At 43.7% G+C, this 19,133-nt stretch overlaps 1 protein-coding gene across 1 annotated transcript in view; it reads left to right on the top strand.

The window, feature by feature from the left end:
• SLIT2 (slit guidance ligand 2) overlaps positions 1 to 19,133 on the top strand; it is an 846,763-nt gene that overhangs the window by 807,494 nt on the left and 20,136 nt on the right. Inside the window, exons 32-33 of the mRNA XM_033948663.1 lie at positions 11,366 to 11,496; positions 18,719 to 18,873. Coding sequence (XP_033804554.1) covers positions 11,366 to 11,496; positions 18,719 to 18,873 — 286 coding nt within the window. The remainder of the gene's footprint in view (positions 1 to 11,365; positions 11,497 to 18,718; positions 18,874 to 19,133) is intronic.

Below are 19,133 nucleotides of genomic sequence, written 5' to 3'. Positions count from 1 at the left end.
CGACGAAAATGATAAAAGGGATGGGATGACTGGAAAAGAGATGGCTCAGGGGAGATATGATAGAGGTCTATAAAATACTGAGTGGAGTGGAATGGGTAGATGTGAATCGCTTCTTTACATTTTCCTAAAATGTTAGGGCTAGGGGGCATGTGATAAAGCTACTAAGTAGTAGATTTAAAACAAACCAGAGAAAAGATTTATTCACTCAAAGTGTAACTAAACTCTGGAATTCATTGACAGAGAATGCTTAGCGGGGTTTAAAAAAAGTTTGGATAATTTCCTAAAAGAAAAGCCCATAAGACTTAAAATGAAGATGAACATGGGGAAATCCACTGCTTATTCCTAGGATAAGCAGCATAAGATCTGTTTTCCATGGGATCTTGTCAGGTACTTGTGACCTGTGTTGGCCACTGTTGGAAACAGGATACTGGGCTCGATAAACGTTCAGTCTGTCCCAGGAATGGCAACTCTTGTGTGGTGCAGTGCTTAGAGCTACAGCCTCAACACCCTACAAACCCCCCCACTGCTGCTTATGACCTTGGGCAAGTCACTTAATCCTCCACTCCCCCAGGCACATTCGATAGATTGTGAACCCACTGGGACAGATAGGGAAAATGTTTAAAGTACCTGAATATAAACCGCTTTCAGTGTGGCTGTAAAACTACAAAAAGGCAGTATACAAATCCAAATCCCTTTCTATTCATTGTGGATATTTTGAAAAACAAACTGGCAATGAAGACAGGTTGTGAGCCACTGCTCTAGAAGAGAAAATCTCTCACTTATATTCTGGGTTTGGAATCAGACTTTGTTAGGATTTCTGTCTAGTTTGGACTTTGACATTATGAATTAAACATAATTTGTTTATCTTTCCTGCAAATCCATCTTCCTTGCTTCTTTGCTATCCATCTCCATTGAAGATATTATGAAATATGAACCCAAAACTGCTGAGATGTACAATGAGCAGCCACTGGGGGGGGGGGGGCTTTTTTGTGACTTTTCCTTTTGAAACTTATTTCTCTTTCAAGATTTAAATCTTTATTCTTGAAATAAAATATTGAGAGGATAGCCTCCTTTTAAAAAAGAGCAGAGTGTGTGGTGGAAGTAATGGACAAATGCATGAGGCCAGGTAAGATGCATCACTCATATATCAGTGGAGTTCAGAGATATTCTGGTGGGTTTGCAAAGGAATTGGATAGATCCTGAAGAAATACCTGCCACTAATGATATAAAGAATCTGTAGTTGTGAGTATATACCTACTAGGAAATTGCTTCTGAATGCTTAAGGAATAGAAAGATTGTGGGTTAAACTGAAATCCTCTGTCCGTTTAAAAAAAATAAAAGTTAAGTAACAGGGAAGGGAACTTGGGTTTAGCTCATTCCTTTTTCAGATGTAGCTCAAGGTGAGCCACATTCGGGTACCATAGGTATTTTCTTGTCCCCACAGGACTTATAATCTAAGGGTCCCTTTTACAAAGCTTCAGTAAGCATTAATGCATGCTTACCACAGCAAAAGATGACATACTATGGGACATGCTGAGGTGTCCCATGGTAATTTCAGGATAAGCACATGCTACCCACATGCTAAAAAATGGAATTTATTTTTTTGCCACGGGAGCATATCTGGGATGGGGGCGGAGAATGGGTATGTTCTGCACTAATCAGATAGTGCAGCTGCATTACTTCTTGGTAAGTGATCAATGCATGCTTAGCATGTGAACTCTTACCACTTACAGTGTGGGTGGCAGTAGGGGCTCATATGCTGTGGCCGAGTGCTAATGGCAAAATTAGCTTGTGAACACTAATAAATTCAGCCATTTTACCCCTGTGGTAAAAATAGCTTTAGCATGTGGGAAAGACCCAAATAAGGCACAGTAAGGTCCTTTTTACTGCTGCTTGGTAAAAGGGCCCCCTAAATTTGTGCCCGAAGCAATGGGGGAGGGAAGTTCAGAAACTTGTCCAGAGTCACAAGAAACTGCAATGGGATTGTTCACAGCCTGCTGCCCTAACTAGGGTTACCATATGGCTCCAGAAAAAAAGAGGATGGACTGAGATATATGGGCTTTACTTCCATTGTAAGCAATGGAAGGAAAACCTGGATGTCTCAATCAGTCCTTCTTTTTCTGGAAACCCAAATGTAGCTAATTGGGAACTTTGTATTATACTGAAGGTGAATCCAAATGACATCCGAATGAATAATTAACAAGAAAAGACCATCAAATATCTCAGTGGGAATGATTCAACCAAATTACTATGAAGTGTTCAGAATCTTAGCGGTAGAGAGAACACAACCGGGGACATGCTCCCAAATGCGCCTCTCTTACCCCCCCCCCCTGTTTTACTAAGGTGCGCTATGCGTTTTAGCACACGTTTAGCATGCGCTAGCCGCTAATTCGTCCATAGACTAACATGCAAGTGTTAGCGTTTAGCGCATCTTAGTAAAAGGAGCCCTTAGTCTTTCACTGCACTTTATAGTACTGTTGTACTACTTTACTGAAACAAATTTTTGTTGTTTGATCAACTCATAAAAAAAATAACACATCTTGAATTTGTTCTAAGAATACGCGAGTTCTGACGTGTTTTGCCAGACCGGCTTCCTCAGAGAACCCAACACGTTTTTTTCTAAGTTGTGTTGATCTTTCCTACAAAACATTAAAAAATCCACATTAAATCGCTGTACTGTGCATCCCCCCCCCCCAGCAAAGACTACCGCCAGGAAACACCCCCACCCCGAGACATCCTCCGGCAGGAGGGATGCCCGGTCCGTCCTATCGAAACATCCCCCCGACACATCCCCTGGCAGTAGGGATGCCCAGTCTCTCCTGCCAGAAACCCCCCACCTGGACCCCCCAAGTACCTTATTGAGTTGGCGAATCAGAGGGATGCTTACTCTCTCTGGCCAGCAGGCCTGCCTCCACTGAATGACAGGCCTTCCTCTTCCCAGTGCATCATGGGATACACCAGGGAGGGACCTAAAGCCCTGACTGGGCCAGGCTTTTAAGGCCCCTGGGCCAACTGGAATCTTAGGCCTCTCTCGCAGTGCCACTATGGTCTAAAGGATCTGACCAACCGGAATGTTAGGCTACTCCCATTGCATCCCAGAATGCACTGTGAGAGAGGCCTAAGTGTTAGTTGTTAGGATTTAATGCTAGTGTTTGGAATTTACTGTTTTGGGGGGGGGGGGGTTGTGCAACCATAGCATTTAAATGTATCTTTAAAAGAAAGAACTGTGCATGGAGGTAACTGCAGTTTTATATGCGCATGTTTGAAAAAAAAAAATAAAAGTACCAGCACACATATGTGCGTTTTCTTCTGTGCACAAATATTAGCCTCACAAAAGTTTTATGTGCAAAACATTTTCACGAGACTGATATGGTTATCTGTACAGAACATGCACAGGCGTGTGCTGCCATTTTCCTTTTCTTCAGACATGCATACACTGAAGCTGTGCTTATCACAGAAACTTCAAGTACACGTTTCCAACAGGCTTTCTCTGAGTAGTGCTTAAAGTTCTGCACGCTTTGAATTTCTATCTCATTAGTTTATTGCAACACTGGAATATTTTCTTGCTAATCCCACATGGCCTTCCGCATCAACCCCTAGATTTGTCTATTTAAAACAAGAAAATAAAGAATTCCCACCTACCCATCCTTGTCTCAGTCTTTGATGTAAAGGTTTTAAGCCAATTAAGACGACAGAAAGAAATTTTTTTTTAAACCATAGGGCTTAATTAGAGATATTCATTAGCAAATGATTCACCTTCAGCATTCAATTAAGTATAGGTCCTTTGCAATTCATAGAGCAACAAACAATATAATAGCTTAAGATACACCTAATAAACTTGAAGGACTTCATATTAGTATAAACATCATTCATATCCTTTAGAAACTATAAATAACTAAACAACTCAGTTATCTGACATTAAGCTTCTAGCCTGCTGCTCTAATGATTAGGCTACTCCACTCCAAAAATAATGATAAAGAAAGCAAAAAGACAACTTAAAAAGAACCTTTCCTTAAAGGAAAAAAAACAACAAAAAAATTTTTCACATACATTAGAAGTAGGAAGTCTATGAAGGAATCAGTTGGGCCATTAGATCATTATGGAATAAAGGCAACTCATAGTGGACAAGACTATAGCAGAGACAAAATAAACTCTGTGCCCTGGATCGGTAGCATGGAATGTTGCTACTATTTGAGTTTTTGCCAGATATTAGTGACCTGGATTAGTCACCTTGAGGACAGGCTATTAGGGTCGATGGCATGAAATTTTTCTACTTTTTGGGGTTTTGCCAGGTAATAGCAACCTGGATTGGCCACCGTGAGGACAGGCTACTGAGCTAGATGGACCATTGGTGTGACCCAGTAAGGCTATACTTATGTTCTTATGCTTTGGACTTTTCTGAGAAACATAGCATCACAGATGCAGATAAAGACCATATAGCCTATCCAGTCTGCCCATTCATGCCATATACTATCCCTTAGAGCAGTGTTTTTCAACCGCTGTTCCGCGGCACACTAGTGTGCCGCGAGATGTTGCCTGGTGTGCCGTACGGTCAGGGCCGCCATCAGGGCAGTACCACCAGTCCTGCATTCAGGGGCCCCGGGCTCCCCCAGGGTCCTAGGCCACAGTCTAGGGAGAGGGGCGATCCGCCCCACGTGGATAGGAGAGAGCTGGACGGGGGACCCGGGGATTCAATACATCTCGAGCCGCGAGGCTCGTCTTCTGTTCCTGCCTGCCCTGCAGCTAACATATAGCCGATCGCAAGCGTTCCCCGATGTCAGCGCTGACGTCGGAGGGAGGGCTTAAGCAAAGCCTGCCCTCCGACGTCAGCGCTGACGTCGGAGAATACTTCCGTTCGGCTATTTGTGCGCGGCAGGGCAGGCAGGAAGCAGAAGACAAGCCTCGCGGCTTGAGCTTCGTTTTGCTGAGAAAGTTGCAAAGATGGGCTGGGAGGCAAATACGGAACACAAAAGGGGGGAGGGAGTGCGTTTTGGACACAAGGCATGAACTTGGGAGAGAGGAAGGGAGGGAAAGAGATGCTGAGGTGGGGGAGGGAATGGGTTTTTGGACACAGAAGAAATGGACTTGGGAGAGAGGAAGGGAGGGAAAGAGATGCTGAGGTGGGGGAGGGAATGAGTGTTTGGACACAGAAGGCATGGACTTTGGAGAGAGGAAGGGAGGGAAAGAGATGGTTGTGTACACGGGGAATAGAAGAAAGGAGAATTTTTGGTCATAGGGAGGGAGTGAGGTACAGATAGTGGCATACCAGGGTGGGGGGGGGGCGGTCTGCCCCACCCCGGGTTTACGTCCCAAGGGGGTGCACAGCTGGCCACCCTCCAGTGTTGTCCCTAGGCCGGCAAACTGCGGCTCTTTAGCCACTTGAGTGCCACCGCCGCCATCGGGAACAGGCTGGCGCCAAGTTCTCCCTGCTTTTCCCTGTGGGGCCGGCCAACTCTCGCCACTCGCGTCAATTCTGACGTCGGAGAGGACGTTCTGGGCCAGCCAATCGCTGCCTGGCTGGCCTAGAACGTCCTCTCCGACGTTAGAATTGACGACGGGTGGCGAGAGTTGGTCGGCCCCGCGGGGAAGAGAAGCAGGGAGAACTTGGCGACGGCCTGTTCCCGATGGCGGCGGTGGCACTCAAGTGAATTACTTTATATATAGTCAATATAGGCACAGAGTTAAATTTTTTAACATTTTCTAATGGTGGTGTGCCTCGTGATTTTTTTCATGAAACAAGTGTGCCTTTGCCCAAAAAAGGTTGAAAAACACTGCCTTAGAGATCCTATGTGCTTGCCCCAAGCCTGCTTAAATTCAGATACAGCCTTCATCTGCCCTATCTCCATTAGGAGGCTGTTCCACCACTTCATTACCCTTTCTAAGAAGTATTTCCTCAAGTTACTCATGAAACTGTTCCTTTATCCTATACCCCCTCATATATATTGAGATCTTTAAGTCTGTCCCCAAAATGCTTTGGATTGAATTCTATAAATGGCACCCAAAAATTCAGGGCTTTTAAAAAATAGCTCTCGGTGCTGTTCAAAATAAACCTAAAAGTTAGCAATTCAGGTAGAGTGGTGGCCAGTGGTATTCTTTTCCCCAACAGAAGAGAATTGGATTTGGATTGTTGACTTTGATATTTTCCAGCTGTATCCTGTGTGACATATACTTTTAATAACTCATCTTGTGTTCATCCATCTTGTGTTCATCCATTCTAGATATTCAATTTTGGTTTATTTTTTCCCCCCACGCTTACATTTTTTTAAAGGCATGAAAAACATGTGGATAAAGTTGAGGCGACTGATATACTATATCTAGATTTCATAAGAACATAAGAACTGCCTTCTCCGGATCAGACCCATGGTCCATCGAGTCCGGCGATCCGCACACGTGGAGGCCCAGTCAGGTATACACCTGATGTAGTTTTAGTCACCCATATCCCTCTATGCCTCTCATAAGGAGATGTGCATCTAATTTGCCTTTGAATCCCAGCACAGAATAACCTCCTTTGTGAGAGCATTCCAGGCGTCTACCACTCGCTGCGTAAAACAGAACTTCCTGACATTTGTCCTGGACTTGTCCCCCCTTAGCTTCAAACCATGTCCTCTTGTCCGTGTCGCGTTGGACAATGTAAATAATTTATTTTCCTGCTCTATTTTATCGATGCCTTTCAGCATTTTGAACGTCTCGATCATGTCCCCTCGCAGCCTCCTCTTCTCAAGGGAGAACAGTCCCAGTTTCTTGAGTCGTTCCTCATATTCCAAGTTCTCCATACCTCTTATTAACTTCGTTGCTCGTCTCTGCACCCTCTCCAACAGTTTTATATCCTTCTTTAGGTTGGGAGACCAATGTTGGACACAGTATTCCAAGTGTGGTCTGACCATTGCTCTATAAAGCGGCATTTCAGAAAGCTTTTGACAATGTTCCCCTTGAGAGACTGTGTAGGAAACTAAAAAAAAGCCATGGGATAGGAATTAATGCCCTGCTGTGGTAAAAGATGAATAATGAATTGCCAGCAGAGATCTATACTAGAACTAGTTTTTTTTTTTATAACTTATCTATCAATGATTTGAAAATGGAACCAAGTGAGTTATTCAAAATGTGCAGATGACAGAAAAATATTCAACGTTATTAAATCATATTTGGGTTGTGAGAAATTGCTTAAGAACCTTGGGAAACTAGAAGGCATCCAAATGGCAGGTGAGATTTATTAATGTGGACAAGGGCAAAGTGATGTACCTAGGGAAGAATAACCCAGATTATTGCTAAATGATGCTAGGTTCTATCCTAGGCGTCACAGGAAAAGGATCTAGTGCCTTGGTGGCCAGTATTCAAACAGAGGGCTCCTTTTTCGAAGGCGCGTTAGTGGTTTAATGTGCGTAATAGCGCGCGCTAAACCGCTGGCCGCGCTAGCCGCTACCGCCTCCTCTTGAGCAGGCGGTAGTTTTCCAGCTAGCGCGGGGGTTAGCGCGTGATGAAAAGTCACGCGTGTTAAAGCCGCTACCGCGGCTTCGTAAAAGTAGCCCAGAGTGTTAGGATTTATTAGGAAAGGAATAGAGAATTTAAAAAATATATCATAAGGCCTCCTCACTCCATGGTGGGAATGTATCTTGAGCATGGCTTACAATCCTGGTCGCCACAACTCAAAATAGATTCTGTGAAATTATAAAAAGTAGGGAGAAAGGCAACCAAAATGATAAAGTGCGTGGAATGATGTTCATATGAAGAAAGGCAAGGAAGGCTGGGGGGATCTACAGTTTGAAGAAGAGGTAGCTATAGGGAGCTATTATAGAGGTCTGTAAACTGATTTGAGTGAAGGCTACTTTGCTTGGATATAAAATACAGTCTTTCATTATTTAAATGATATATTTAAATAATGGTAAATGCAAATCAACTGTTCACTTTTTCAAAAAGTACAAATGCTATGGATATGCCTGTAGTTACCAAGTAGTATATTTGTGCTTGATCATCATTCCTTCCTCCACACAGGTCTATATAAATATCCAGGATTCGAGGAAGGTATGACAATCAAGCATGAATCATCAAGAGAAAAAAAGATCTGTAAAAAATATTACAGGACACTAAGATTCAAGTCCTCATGTTCCAAGTTAGTGGAATTCCCATTGATGCTCTCCCCAGCCCATTCTACACCAAATCACCACATATGGGACACAGACTGTGCAAGTCTGTCCAATACCAGCCTTAATTCTTTAATTTACATCCTTCTTTAATTTACATCCTTCATTTTCTAATTAGAGATCCTTTATGTTTATCCCATGCTTTTTTGAATTCCATCACCGTTTTCCTCTCCACCACTTCCCTCGGGAGGGCATTCCAGGCATCTACCACCCTCTCGGTGAAAAAGAATTTCCTAACATTGCTCCTGAGTCTTCTTTCCTGCAACCTCAAATTATGCCCTCTAGTCTTACCATTTTCTCTTATCTGGAAAAGATTTGGTTCTATATTAATACCTTTCAAGTATTTAAACGTCTGTATCATATCTCCCCTGTCACTCCTTTCCTCCAGAGTATACTTATTTAGGTCTTCCAGTCTCTTCTCATACTTCTTTAGGTTCAAACCCCTTACCATTTTATTTGCCTTCCTCTGGACCACTTCAAGTCTTTTTATATCCTTCACCAGATATGGCCTCCAAAACTGAACACAATACTCCATGTGCGGCCTTACCAATGACCTATACAGTGGCATCAATGCCTCCCTTCTTCTGCTGGTTATTCTTCTTTCTCTACAGCCTAGCATCCTTCTGGCTACAGATGTTTAGATGCCTTTAGATCCTCAGACACAATCACCCCAATGTCCCTCTCTCTGTCAGTGCTTATCAGCCTCTCGCCTCCCAGCACATACTGTCCCATTGGATTTCTAACTCCCAAATGCATCACTCTGCACTTCTTCGCAATGAATTTTAGTTGCCAGACATTAGACCGTTCTTCTAACTTTTGCAGATCCTTTTTCATGTTTTCCACTCTCTCCAGGGTGTCCACTCTGTTACAAAACTTGGTATCATCTGCAAAAAGGTTAACCTTACCTTCTATCCCTTCACCTGTCCCTTCTCCGAGCAAATTCCATTAACCACTACCCTGTGGCGTCTGTCTGTCAACCAGCTTCTAATCCAGTTCACCACTTTTGTCCATGGAGTTTGTTTAAGAGTCTCCTATGAGGAACCGTGTCAAAGGCTTTGCTTACCCATTTCATTCCATTCAGGATTTTATAGATATCTAGGGGTTTCAGGACCAAGTGATTGTTCAGTGAATCATGTGGAGAGAGAAGAACCCCAAGTACCAAGAAATGCAGCTGAAACCCAAGAAAATGTGGCAAAAATATGTCCCATTGTCTTGAGTGCACATGCTTGATTAAAAGGAATGGCTAAGGTGGAGCCCAGATTTTCAGAAAAGAGTGCCCTTTCCCCAGAATATTGCTGGTTCCTAACATATCTAAAGCTCTGTCCCTTGCCTCATCATGTCATCCATACATTGAGAATTTGGAGTTCTGTGTTAAAGAGAGCACTTCCAAGAATGCTAACCCTGATGTTATATTTTCACTTTTTACCTGAAAGTCTACTTCTGGCTTCTATTACTTAGCCCCTGCTCATTTCATTGGTACTTTATATGTACAATGTACAACCACAGCCAGTCCTTCTATAGCACTATCTAAAATACTACCTAGGCCTATACAGGCTTACCAAGCAATCTTCAAGTTCATCACCCACCCAGCTTTCTAGCTCTTTGTGGATATAAATTTTGGATTTGATGACTTACGTTTTCAAACATGAGTTCAAGGTGATTTACAGTTGGGTACACTAGGTAGTTCCCAGCCCAAGATCTTAAAAAGTTTGTATCTGAGGCAAGATCACAAACGAGCATCATTGGAAGATGGATTGGGGGGGGGGAGTAAACTCTGGCTCTCATGTTTCATAAGCCCTCTGCTCTAACCACCAGGTTACAATTCCCTGTTTGGCTTTCCCTAGTTCTGTGCTACAACATAGTAATATAGAGATAAAAATTATTCATAATGATCCATGATTTCCATCCTTCATGATACCTACTTTGATAAACACCCTTCCCTGTAGCTCAGATTGAAGCATTGTGAACTGTGATGAAAGGATTGGGGGATATTGACAGCTCCCATATTAGTGGCCATATTATTGGGAGGTTTTTATTATTATTCACTATGACTGTGCAAGATATTTTGAATGGTAGAGACTCTTCAATTTTCTATGCTTTTTTTTTTTTTCTGATGATTGGAGAGAAGCGGACCGTTGTACTGGAGTTTTGTTGGAGGTGGAGTTTTTTTTTTTCTTTGACCTATGACTGTTATGGATCCACTGTATATGCATCGGCATTTGCTTTGCTAGCTATAGCAGTGGTCTCCTAGCCATTATTGGCTTGAACTGAGGTCTTTTTTTCTCCACCGTCTTTTGTACACTCTAGTTTTGGTACTGCTGTTTCTCTCTATGTATTGGAAGAGAGTAGATTTGTTATTATAGCTTGTGATTTTCTACTCTGCCCTTTGGAGGTGTTTTGTGTGGGTATTAATAGCTCACATCTCTCAGCCATTCATGCCTGGGTGCACTTTGAAGGCAGTACACTCAAGCTTATAGAATGGTAGTTCTCAACCTAGTCCATGGGCCATACCCAGTTAGTTGAATTTCCAGGGTTCCAACAACAAATGTGCATAAGAGAGATCTGCCTGCATTATCTGACTAGCTGGGTGAGCCTCAAGAATTTGGTAGAGAACCGCTGCTGTAGAGGAAGGGAATAACACTACAGTTACTATGGCGTTCTTGAAAGGAGGCAGCATTCTAGCCTCTGGGCTGCCTGACAAGGGTGTTCTGAACCACCAGGTCATGCCAACTTGGGAAATAACATACTGGTGCATGTGACGAAAAGGCAAGATGAATAGTAGGAAAAAGTGTGGTGGTAGCAGCATCAGCAAACCAAATGGAGCTCAAGGACTGACTCAGAATAAGGATGTACCTATGGAGATCCCACCCTAGTCATAACCCGAAATGTTGGTTTTGTGACCCTATTTGAGGTTCCGCTCACAGTATGGGAAACTCTGTTTTAGAATATTCTATAGTTTCCAGACAGCATTTCCACCTAATTCTGTAACTTGATTACTTTAACCTTTCTTATGCTCCCTTGGCATATCTGGTTGAGTACTTTTCATTTGTAAATATTATTTTAATATCATTAGGACATACTTTGTTTAGTTTGTCTAGCCATAATAAATCTTAGTACATTAATGGGAATAGAGCAGGAAGCCTATTTTAAGAGTTCTGTTCTGCTTGGAATTAAATTATTTGTTGGATGCAATTCCATTTTCTAAGTTCTACTTGTAATCTTCTTAGGTTGCCACAAATGAGGACAGTGGAATTCTCCTGTACAAAGGTGACAAGGACTACATAGCAGTAGAGTTGTACCGAGGACGCGTGCGTGTCAGCTATACCACAGGATCCTATCCAACTTCGGCAATTTACAGGTGACTAGCCAAATGCAATAAAGCAGCAAAGCAGCAAATGTAATGAACCCCATAGAAAAGTAATGACCATTGTTCTCTTAGGCTTTCGTAGCTTGCATCAAGATAGTTACAGATGTCCAGGTTTTTCCGCATCTGAGTAAGGGGAACTGACGTTTCAGCCATCATGTTTTAGCTTTTCTTCAGAAACAATGGCTAAAACGTCAGTTCCCCTTACTCAGATGTGGGCAAGACTTGGACAACTGCAACAATCATAGTGATCTTTTTTCCGAATCAAAACTAATTGGGTGATCAAATCAATTCTATTATGTACTCACTTTAAAAAAATCTATGAAAGAATGGCTTTGTTTGTCTATGTAATCAAATATATAGATCTCTCTCTTATAGATAGATAGATACAAGCAGCATTTTAGAAATAAGTACATAAGCACCACCATACTGGGACAGTCCTAAGATCCATTAACTCTAGTAACCTTCGTCCATCAGTGAGCAATATAGTCACAAGCATCGGGCAAGATCTCAAAATAGTGAAACAGATTTTATGCTATTTATCTAAGAAATAAGCAGTAGATTTTCCCAATTCCACCTTAATAATGGTTTATGGACTTTTCTTTTAGAAACTTGTCTAAACTTTTTTTAATCTTTGCTAAGCTAATTGCTTTTACCACATTTCTACCAACATTCTAGAGCTTAATTACACGTTGTGTGAAGAAATATTTTCTCCAATTTGTTTTTAAATCTATTACTTAATAGCTTCACTGCATGCCCCTAGTCCTTGTATTTTTGTTCAAGAGTAAACAAGCGAATCACATCCACCCATCTCACTCCACTTGGGAGTGCAAAGTTAGTAGAGACTTATCCCAAAAGTTTCACAGATGTAATTGCTACTAGAGAATGACGTGGGGCCAAATTTTCCCTGTCCCCGCAGGAACTCATTTTCCCGTCCCGTCCCCACGAGTTCTTTTCCTGTCCCTGCCCCATCCTGCAAGCTCCATCCGCATCTGCACAATCCTCAAACACTTTAAAATCATGTGTTTGAGGCTTGTATGGTTAAGGCAGAGCTTAGAGGAATTGGACATGGACAGCAACAACATTCGCGGGGATGGAGAAATTGAGTTCCTGCGGGGACGGGGACTAATTTGTCCCTGTGTCATTCTCTAATTGCTACCAAAGGAAGTGAAATTTGAATTGAGATTTCTAGGTCAGAACATCTCAGGTTCCCAGTGGCGTATCTAGGGGGGGGCGGGGGGGGCGGGCCGCCCCGGGTACCAGCCCTAAGGGGGTGTTCCCGGCCTTGCCGTTCAGTCCCCCGCCACCCCCGAAGGACCGCTCGCCCCACTGACCTTCCTGCACCACCTGTGAAGCAGCCCGCAGCAGGATCGCGAAGTCAGCGTCAGCATCCCTGCGCTGCTTCCTGCGCCGCGATCCCGCCCCTCCTCTGACGTCAGAGGAGGGGCGGGACCGTGGCGCAGGAAGCAGCGCAGGGATCGCTGACGCTGACTTCGCGATCCTGCTGCGGCTGTTCATAGGTGGTGCGGGGAGGCCAGGGGGGCGAGCGGTCCTTCGGGGTGGGTCGGGGCATCAGGCCTTCAGGGTGGGGCGGGCGGGCAGGCAAGCAGGCTTTCAAGGGGGAGGGGGTGACAGGCAGGCAGGCAGGCCTTCAAGGGGGGACAGGCCTTCGGGGGGGGGTGCAGACCTTCAAGGGGTGCAGGCCTTCAAGGGGGGCAGGCAGGCCTTCAGGGGGGTGCAGGCCTTCGGGGGGGGTGTAGGCCTTTGGGGGGGTGCAGACCTTCAAGGGGGTGCAGGCCTTCAAGGGGGGAAAGGCAGGCAGGCCTTCAAGGGGGGGACAGGCCTACAAGGGGGGGGGACAGGCCTACAAGGGGGGGGACAGGCCTACAAGGGGGGGGGGACAGGCCTTCAAGGGGGGGAGCAGGCCTTCAAGGGGGGTGCAGGCCTTCAAGGGGGAGACAGGCCTTCAAGGGGGGGAAAGGCAGGCAGGCAGGCCTTAAAGGGGGGACAGGCCTACAAGGGGGGGACAGGCCTACAAGGGGGTGGGATAGGCCTTCAAGGGGGGGACAGGCCTTCGGGGGGGTGCAGACCTTCAAGGGAGTGCAGGCCTTCGGGGGGGGGGTGCAGTCCTTCAAGGGGGTGCAGGCCTTCAAGGGGGGGAAAGGCAGGCAGGCAGGCCTTCAAGGGGGGGACAGGCCTACAAGGGGGGGAGAAGCTACAAGGGGGTGGTACAAGCCTTCAAGTGGGGGACAGGCCTTCGGGGGGGGGTGCAGACCTTCAAGGGAGTGCAGGCCTTCGAGGGGGGTGGTGCAGGCCTTCAAGGGGGTGCAGGCCTTCAAGGGGGGACAGACCTTCAAGGGGGGAAAGGCAGGCAGGCAGGCCTTCAAGGGGGGACAGGCCTACAAGGGGGGGGGAGAAGCTACAAGGGGGTGGGACAGGCCTTCAAGTGGGGGACAGGCCTTCGGGGGGGTGCAGGCCTTCGGGGGGTGCAGACCTTCAAGGGGGGGACAGGCCTACAAGGGGAAGGGACAGGCCTTCAAGGGGGGTGCAGGCCTTCAAGGTGGGACAGGCAGACCTTTAAGGGGGGACAGGCCTTTGGGGGGGGGACCATGATTTAGAAGTACACGGAGGGAAGGGGGTGTTCAAAGAGACATGCATATGCCAAACTTTGGGGGGGGAAGAAATAATGGGTCTGAAAATAGAGGAGAGGGAGAGAGATGATGGACCATGGGATTTAGGGAGGGAAGGAACAGAAAGGGAGAGAAATTGGACACAAGGGATGGTGTGGAGGAGGGATAGAGATACTGGATAGGAGGGTAATTAGGAAAAGAAACGGAGAGATGGTGGACTCTGGGATGGTGGGGAAGGAGGGAGAGATGCCGGATGAAAGGGTATTTAAGAAAAGGTGGATCTGTGGAGGGAGATGAAAAAAAGGAAAGATACCAGACTTCCTGGGAAGGGAAGGGAAATGGAAAGGGAGGACAGAGTTGGCAGATGGATGGTTAGCATGCAGAAAGAAGGAGACCCTGGCAAGCAAGTTATCAGAAGAAAACCAGAGCCTTGGACCAACAAGATTTGAAATATAACCAGACAACAAAAGGTAGAAAAATTAATTTTATTTTCTGTTTTGTGATTATAACATGTCAGATTTGAAATGTGTATCCTGCCAGAGCTGGTGTTGGACTGCAAACGTGAGCTAGGATTTAACAGAAAGAGGAAAAGTCCTTTTTGTTTCTTTATTTTATTTACACCACAGCGCCAGTGTGGTTAGGAGAAGCCAAAGGGGGTGAAAAAGCTATAAAACCCACCAGGAGTTTTGAAAAAAATCACCCAACTGGGCAGGAAAATCGAATTGAAAAACCAGTTCAATAGGGCTGAATCGAATCAAAATTTTTTTTTCCTGTATCTGGCAGCATTAGTTTGCGCTACTGTCTTAGACTTTAGGACCTGGGATTGGGGAGAGATGGCATCCTCAGTACTTTATAATGCAAGTGAAACGAGGATTTGGTCAGACTTTTGAAGGGTCTGCAGAAAAAAAATATTGTATAGGCCGGGGACATGAGACAGCAGGAAATGGGAACTTTTCTTCCTTCTATTTTTGTGAATGGAAAGGCTGAGGATGTCAGAGAGGTCAGTTAAAATATGTGCTTTATAAGAAAATATAATAATGTGTTTTATAAAGTTTATAGCATAGCTGGCCTACCCAGTGAGGTGTTCCTAGTGGTGATGGTGGCAGCGTGTCAATGTGTTGAGAGGAAGAGGTGGTCTGGGAAATTCTGCTGAGCAAACTCCGGGCCCATTTCCACCCCCCAGTTAGTCCACTCCACTCAACTGATTCACACACTGAGTGGGTCTTTGGGTGTTGTTTTGGGATCTCTTCCAGTGGTTTATCTCCTTCTGGTCCAAGGAAGGAAACTTTGTTATCCTTAGCATTGACCTACAGAATGTGTTTGTAACAGCGCTGCTTGTGTGGCATTAGGCTATGTAGTGATCGAAAGAAAAAAACAGACCTTTGCACATTTTTGCACTATATGGTGGGTGTATGAGGAGATTCACATTTCCTGCACAGCTAAGTCCATGTGAAGTTACCTTGTGCTGTATTTGACATCTAGCAAGGTCTCTGTTTGAAAGGAAAGATCTAAACTTAAAAATGAAGTGGCCAGAAGTTATGGTAAAAGCAGATAGTGTAGCTGGTTTTAAGAAAGATTTGGACAAACTCCTGGAGGAAAAGTCCATAATCTGTTATTAAGACATGGGGGAAGTGTCTGCTTGCCCTGGATCGGTAGCATGGAATGTTGCTACTCTTTGGGTTTTGACCAGGTATTAGTGTCCTGGATTGGCTACCATGAGAATGGGCTACTGGGCATGATGGACCATTGGTCTGACCCAGTTAGGCTATTCTTATGTTATGTTCTCATCTGTAGGGGCCTTTGTTTTCACTTCTTATTTTAATGTATTTTTTTTCTGGGAACTTATCAGTGTTTTTTATAATGGGAACAAAAATGGAAGAGAATTAATGTGTGTGGAATGGGGGGTAACTAATTTCTTCAGCTAAATAATTCAATCCACTTCAAACAGACATAGGAGAACTTGTGCTCCATTCACACACCCTCCAACCAAAAACGTCAAAAGAAAAAAACTGTTCGACAACCTCCTAGCCATTCGAGCTGCAACACTCGACCCCCAACTCTACAACCAATTGATATCAACCACAGACTGCAAAACCTTCAAAAAGAAATAAAAACCCTTCTATTCAAAAAACACATAAAATCGAACTAACACAATCAGAACTGTCCCAAGCATCACCTGCAACTACTCCATATGTACTTCTAATGTCATGACAATTTAGACATAATTTATGTTATGTTATGTTTGGAATAATGGTTACATATATGAGGTTCAATAAAAGAAAATTTTCACTGCCTGTTTCTATTCTGACCATTTATTCCATTTCATGGTTATTGCAAAAAAAAAAAAAAAAATTTTTTTTTACATGGGGGGGGGGGGTCAAAAAATGATGGGCCCCGGGTGCCACATACCCTAGGTACGCCACTGCAGGTTCCTCTAGTATTTTAGAACAGGATCTGCCCACATAGAGCCAGTTCTAAACTAAAATAGACATTTATTCCACAGTTACATACAGCAGGAGCATAGTCAGCAGAACACTTTTTTGTTTGGGAGAACCCAAAAGCTCCACCCTAGACCCAGCAGAATCCTGTGGCACGTCATCTCTCTCCAGCTCCCTACCCCTTCACCTAACTTCCCCAGTTGCTGTAATTTTAAACCTTCAGATAGCCACTGCGCAGCATTAATGAGCAGGCCTGCTCCAGAAGGCTTCATTCTGCAACAACTTCCTGTTCCTCACAAGGGAGGAAGGCACCTAGTGCAAGATAAAAATTAGAATTGGCTAATCATTTTCCAATTCAGCTTCCCTTTATTACCTATTTAAGAGAAACAAGTGGCAGCTTCAAAGTTCCAGGCCCTTCAGACTCTATGCAGTTGTTAGCCTTACCCTCATTTTCTGGTTATGGATCCTCTGGAATTTTTATGTCTTCCTCTGTTCTGTATGTTTGTCCCTAACACATTCAACTGCTTCATTTTCCAGTGCATTCATGAACCTTTGAAGAAATACTATCTTAATATTATTATCCATGCCGTTACCCCCACATAAGCTCTATATCTCCTCCAAAAGCTTATGCTGTAAATCTTTAACACCCACTAAACCAAAAAACAGCACAGTAATATTTTTAAGATTTTCTTATAGAATTTTTTGTTGTTTTTTTATAAGTCTTCAGAACTTGCCAACCACCAGCCAAACTATTCTTAAGCTTGTTTTTTTCTTTGGCTTGTATCTCTTCATCAGACTCAAATAATATTTTTCTTATAAAGTGCTCTGTGCAATTCATATTTGCAATTCATCTTGTGAGACATCTTCCATAACTTGTAAATAATTCAAATATCTGTAAAAACTTTATACTTAGCTTCGGCAGTAGTTTAATAAGCTTTCAGCATGAATCAATGAATGTCAGGCGGGACCTGTCAGCTCGACATGTTTCGCCAAGAGGCTTTCTCAAGAACGAATCCCCTCCTTTTACACATGAATTGCACAGAGCGCTTTATAAGAAAAATATTATTTAAGTCTGATGAAGAGATACAAGCCAAAGTAAAAAAACAAGGCTAAGAATAGGTTGGCAAGTTCTGAAGACTTATAAAAAAACAAAAAATATATATATATAAGAAAATCTTTAAAATATTACTGTGCTGTTTTTTGGTTTAGTGAGAATGGAAAGATATACATAACATATAAACAAGTACATTTCTAAATGAATTTCTTTGATTAATGAATAACCATGCATCTATTAGCCACATTGCTCCTTCGTGAAGGAAATTTTCAAGGTACATTTATAACCCCCAGCCTCTTGTTAAGTAGCTACAGACTGACTTCTCAGCTTGTCTTAAATAGGTCTAAATGTGACCATACTGTCCCCCGCCCCCCCCCCTTTTTTTTACTAATCTGTGGTAGAGGTTTCTACCACAGCTCGGAACACTAAGGGCTCCTTTTATCAAGGTGCGGTAGGCGGTTAACGCGTGGAATACCGCACGTTCTACCGCCTGCCGCGCTAGTCGCTAATGCCTCCATTGACGAGGCGTTAGTTTTTAGGCTTACCGCGGGGGTTAGCGCTTGATGAAATGTCCGATGCGCTAACCCCCCGTAGCGCGCCTTGATAAAAGGAGCCCTAAATGTTCCGACACTGCTCCGACGCGCATAGAATTATATGAGCATCAGGGCATTTAGCGCTCTGGGCCATGATAGAAACCTCTACCACAGTTTAGTAAAAAAAAAAAAAAAAGACGGGGGGTTGTATGAAGAATAGATTGATTGATTTGGGGGATCTTTATATACCACAAGAGCCATTATTGGTTTCTATGCAGTTATGAACAAAGAAGAAGAGAAAAGAAAAAAAGTGTAAGCAATAAGAAGGGAAGGATAAAGTATTTTAAAGCACAGTCACAGGAGTGTACAGTACATTTAGGCTGTAGAAAAAGCCTGAGTGAAGAGGTGAGTTTTGAGTACAGACTTGAAGTTTGGATAGGAGGATTCTAGAAGGTCCAAGTGATGTCTAGGCAGATGATCTGTATTGACAGAGCGGAGGGTTCAGGTTGGGGCACAAGGAATAAACAGTGGTAGATTGCTTATGCTATTTTTGTGTTGCAGTGTTGAAACAATAAATGATGGGAATTTCCACATTGTGGAGTTGTTAGTCATGGATCAGACTTTATCGCTGTCTATCGACGGAGGAAGCCCCAAAGTCATTACTAATTTATCTAAACAATCTACACTCAGCTTTGACTCTCCATTTTACGTTGGAGGTAAGAGAAAGTTCACCTTAAAAATATGTTTTTCTCCAGATACTTTGGCTGTACTTATACTCTGGAAATAAGTAAACTGCAAATGATTGTTTTGTAGGTTCACGGCCAGAGGTGAAACTAAGGGCAGTTTAATCTTGCCATAATCTTGTTCTTAACCTATTGCTGTGACTGTGGGGAAGATAGTATTTCTATTAAAGAACAAACTGGAATTGACTGTTTAAAAATCAATACTGTAATTTGCTCCAAGAGTGACTAAACTG

The sequence above is a fragment of the Geotrypetes seraphini genome, chromosome 1 (genome assembly GCF_902459505.1).
Source record: "Geotrypetes seraphini chromosome 1, aGeoSer1.1, whole genome shotgun sequence".
NCBI classification, from domain to species: Eukaryota; Metazoa; Chordata; class Amphibia; order Gymnophiona; family Dermophiidae; genus Geotrypetes; species Geotrypetes seraphini.
The sequence above is the reverse complement of the archived record's forward strand: the minus strand, read 5'-3'. Positions and strand labels throughout refer to the sequence as shown.